This window comes from Mastomys coucha, unplaced genomic scaffold (genome assembly GCF_008632895.1).
Source record: "Mastomys coucha isolate ucsf_1 unplaced genomic scaffold, UCSF_Mcou_1 pScaffold21, whole genome shotgun sequence".
Taxonomy (NCBI): domain Eukaryota; kingdom Metazoa; phylum Chordata; class Mammalia; order Rodentia; family Muridae; genus Mastomys; species Mastomys coucha.
Window position 1 is genome coordinate 133,699,366 of NW_022196904.1, and position 4,085 is coordinate 133,703,450.

At 52.2% G+C, this 4,085-nt stretch overlaps 1 protein-coding gene across 1 annotated transcript in view; it reads right to left on the minus strand.

The window, feature by feature from the left end:
* Window positions 1-86: 86 nt before the first annotated feature.
* The window catches only part of Cttn (cortactin), a gene marked incomplete at its 5' end in the record, with an annotated part of 27,930 nt that continues 23,931 nt past the window's right edge, over window positions 87-4,085 (minus strand). Inside the window, 4 exons of the mRNA XM_031384965.1 lie at window positions 87-295; window positions 1,146-1,217; window positions 2,809-2,974; window positions 4,019-4,085. Of these exons, the coding sequence (XP_031240825.1) occupies window positions 159-295; window positions 1,146-1,217; window positions 2,809-2,974; window positions 4,019-4,085 (442 nt within the window). The remainder of the gene's footprint in view (window positions 296-1,145; window positions 1,218-2,808; window positions 2,975-4,018) is intronic.

Genomic DNA, 4,085 nt, shown 5'->3' on the forward strand with positions numbered 1-4,085 from the left:
GCAGACATATTAAATATAAAGGCAATATGAATATTCCCCTCCCCACCTTCAGAAAAAAAGAACAAAAATAGAAACGGAAGCAGAAACCAACTCAAACACACGCAGATGCTCTGTAGTGTGAACCCTGTGCTGGTGCCTGTAGGCTCTGGGTGGCCGCCCTACTGCCGCAGCTCCACATAGTTGGCCGGGAAGAGCCCATATCTGCCCTTGCACACCCCACGCCACCAGCCATCGTCAATCATTTCTATGTTGGTGATGATGTCATCAGGATCAAAGGAGATCTCATCATCGCCAGCTAGGGAGGGAGAGCAGAAAGAGACTCAGATGGGATCGTCACCTGACCAGGTGAAAGACATCAAGACTGAGACCAAAACACCCACCCGGCGGGGAGAGGGCTGGGGAGAAGGCCTTCACTGTTAGACACATGACAAGGAGGGCAATGCAGAGGGCTGCTGAAGAGCTGCTAAGGTTATACAAAAACTCTAGAGAGACTTGAGGTGATGGCCCAAAAGTCATAGAACCCACATGTGTACAGGAAATACATGCCAGGTCTCTGTTCAGGAAGAGAAGGGACTAGTGGACCTCTCCATCTGAGCCTGGAGGCCTGAGGACTTGAGGGAGTCCCAGCCACGCATCCTATAAAACAGGGCTCAAGTAATAAGGCTCTAAGCCAGGAGGACTGAAGTGCTGACATGAAAGAGAGGGTCCACACTGGTTCTAAGTCCTCCTGTGTGTGGCATCGTCACTGGAGCGTGGGAGATGTCCCTGTGGAGTCTGTCCGCAGCCTGTACAGTGGGTCTGTGACTAAGGGGGCTCTGCAGCGTTAGACCCCAAGGATCCAGAAGATGAGAGACAGGCACAGACAGGGGCATCTCTGACATCATCCCAGGTAACACTTGTAAAGTTACTTCAAGATGTACTGTAGAAGTTGTAAAGTCCACCTAAGGTGTCAGGCACTGAAAACATTGAGGCACGATTGTTTAAGCCTGGGAGTTCTAGGTCAGACTGGGTAACAGACCCTGGTTCAAAAGCAAGCATAAAATAGCCCTGTATTCCTTCCCAGAACTGGTCTCAGGAGGGACGTGGCTGGGAACTTCACCCTGGGTGGGAACATGTGTGCCCGAAGGCCACGATCAGTGCCTTACCAGCCTGGTAGTCATACAGGGCGATGGCTGTGATGCCCAGGTCACTCTCATACCCATCGTAGGTGTCATCCTCTGTAATAAAGCAGAACTGCTGAGCAACGGCCAGGCCCCACAAACACACTGCCCAAGGACTAATGGGAAACCTGCTAAAAGAGAGGCCTCTTCACGTCAGCGGGGGTTCCTATGTGGCAGGTATTGGGATGGAGGGACCTGATACCTCCTAGAAACAAAAAGACTTAGCCAGGTGCTGGTGATGCACGCCTTTACTGGGAGACAGAGGCAGGCAGATCTCTGAGTTCAAGGCCAGCCTCACCTGCAGAGTGAGTTCTAGGTCAGCCAGAGCTACATAGAGAAATCCTATCTTCACAAAAAAAGGGGAAAACAAAAACAAAAACAAAAACCACTCATAAGACATTTTCTTACTTAGTGATTGATGGGGAGGGCTCAGTAGATGTGGGTGGTACCATCCCTGGGCTAGTGATGCCAAGTTCCATAAACAAGTGGGGTGATCCTCCCCTCCATGGCCTCTGCATCAGCTCCTACCTCCAGATTCCTGCCCCAATTGAGTTCCTGACTCCCTTCAGTAATGGACAGTGATGTGTACATGTAAGCTGAATAAACCCTTTCTTCCCCAACTGCTTTTGTCATTGTGTTTCATCACATCAGTAGAAAACCTGACTACGACAGGTCTTGGCTTTCAAGAGAAGAGCTGAGACACCAACTCTGACACATACAAAGAAGTATGGCCACATGGACAAGTAACATGTAGGCCAGCCTGGGCTACAGACTAAATGAGACTGGTGGTATGAATAAGAATGGCCTCCATATATCTGAATGCTTAGTTAACAGGGTGCAGCACTATTTGAAAGGATTAGAAGGATTAGGAGGTGTGGCCTCGTTGGAGGAAATGTGTCACTGGGAGTGGGCTTTGAGGTTTCAAAAGCCCAAGCAGACCTATATTGCCCCTCCCCACCTGCCTGAGGATCAGGACATAACTCTCAACTCTTTCAGCATCATGCTGCCATGCCTGCCGCCATGTTCCCTGCCATGATGATAATGGACTAAGCCTCTGAAACTGTAAGCAAGCCCCAATTAAATGCCTTATAAGAAATGCCTTGGTCACAGTGTCTTTTCACATCAATAGAACAGTGACTAAGGCAGAGACTGAAAAAACAAACAAACAAACACACACACACACAAACCCCAAAAACGTCTGATGTCACAAATTCAAGAGGAAGAATGCCAGAGCAATGGAGGTTTGGCACCAAAGGCTGCCCTGGGCCTCTCAGGCTAAAAGCAGCTGAGGTGCTCGGCACCCACCCCACACTGCTGCAGTGGTCTAGTGTCTTATTGTAACCTCATTCTCCAAGTAAACATGGAGCCTCGCTGTCTATCTGCTGAGCACTGGTTCATCTGCAGAGCCCTCCATGGGAGGACTCACCAGGCCAGCAGACACCCACTACAGCCTTAACCATCCATGCAGCTCAGAATGGCCCTTCCCAGGACTGCAGGATACAGCACTGCATCTAATCTCCTCCTATCCAGTGGGGACACAGAACTCACATTCCTGGCAATCAGATAGCAGGCCAACCCTCTTCGAGGAGCACACTGGAGGGGAGGACTTCTCAGGAACCCTGGGCATGGCTAGAGTGGGCTCCAGTACCTGCTTGGTAGTGGCCAGGAGGGTCTGTGGACTCGTACACAGGCTCTGACGTGTAGGGTAGGCTTTGCTGGCTGCCGGCCTCAGGAACACCTACAGGCTCAGTGCTGTAATCAGGCTCAGGCTCGCTACCCCGGTAGCTTGGCTCGGCCTTGAACGGAGCTGCATCCTGGGGAGAGGCACACAGGCATCTCTCACACTATCACCACAGACAGAAGAGCCCCGCTCACAAGTGACCTTCATGGTCAGACAAAACAAAGCCCAAATGGAAGCTTCATGCACAGGGAGTGGGGGCAGGGCTCCCTGTGGAGGGTAGCCAGGCAGAGCAAGCTGCCACAGCCCAAGGAGATCACTCAGGGCCAGGAGGGGTCCCACGTGGCAAGATGGTGGCAGGCAGAGCCTACTGCAGTGCTAACAACCGGCCCCTGCTGTGGCCCTCGACACTGGATCCTGCCCATCTTCCCACCAAGGTTCTTTAGGTACTTCCCTTACTCCTGGTCCCAGCTGATCTGCCAGACACAGGGCCTGTCCCTGTCCCTAGCCAGCCTCAACAAAGAGCCAGTGTTCCAGCGCCTGGCCCAACAGGAAGTATGACTATGTAGGCATGCCTCTGTTGGTTGGACCACTTGCTACAAGGTCATATCCACTGAGAAGTCTCACAAGGAAATGCTGACTGCCATGCAGGGCAAGTAAGAGAGGGAATCCTGGTGGCAAGTAGGTCATGATCCATGTCCACACTAGAACCCATGAACAATGTTACCTAGCTAATGGAAAGGCAGAACATGAGGACTGGCTGGAACTGTGGGATGTGGCTGTGGGCAGAGGGGCTTACTTCAGTGAGGGAGCCCTGAGTCCATGCAGAGTATGGGAGACTTGAAGCAGGAATGAAGCAAGGACTCCACAAAGCTTCATGTGAGGAGGCCACAAGGACCAGAGAAGTGCTCAAGGGACTAAGGAAGGAGGACATTGTCTTAGGGCCAAGGGAAAGTTCATTCCAGAGGGAGCACGGCAGTACAACCAAAATACTGAGCATGCAGCATTGACGGACCTCCCAGAAGCCACAGGGAGGAAAGCCATGTGCTCTGGGCTGCCTAAAGGTGAGAACAACCAACCTGAGGTGGGCGGAGGACACCTTGCTCCAAGAACACAGAAGAGGAAGGTGTCAGAAGTCTGAAAGACCCTAGGGCAGCCGAGTGGCCACACGACTACCCACCTCATAGATGGGGCTGGAGGGTGGTCTGTCTTCAGCTGGCTGAGGACTAGGGGATGCAGGGGGCGTC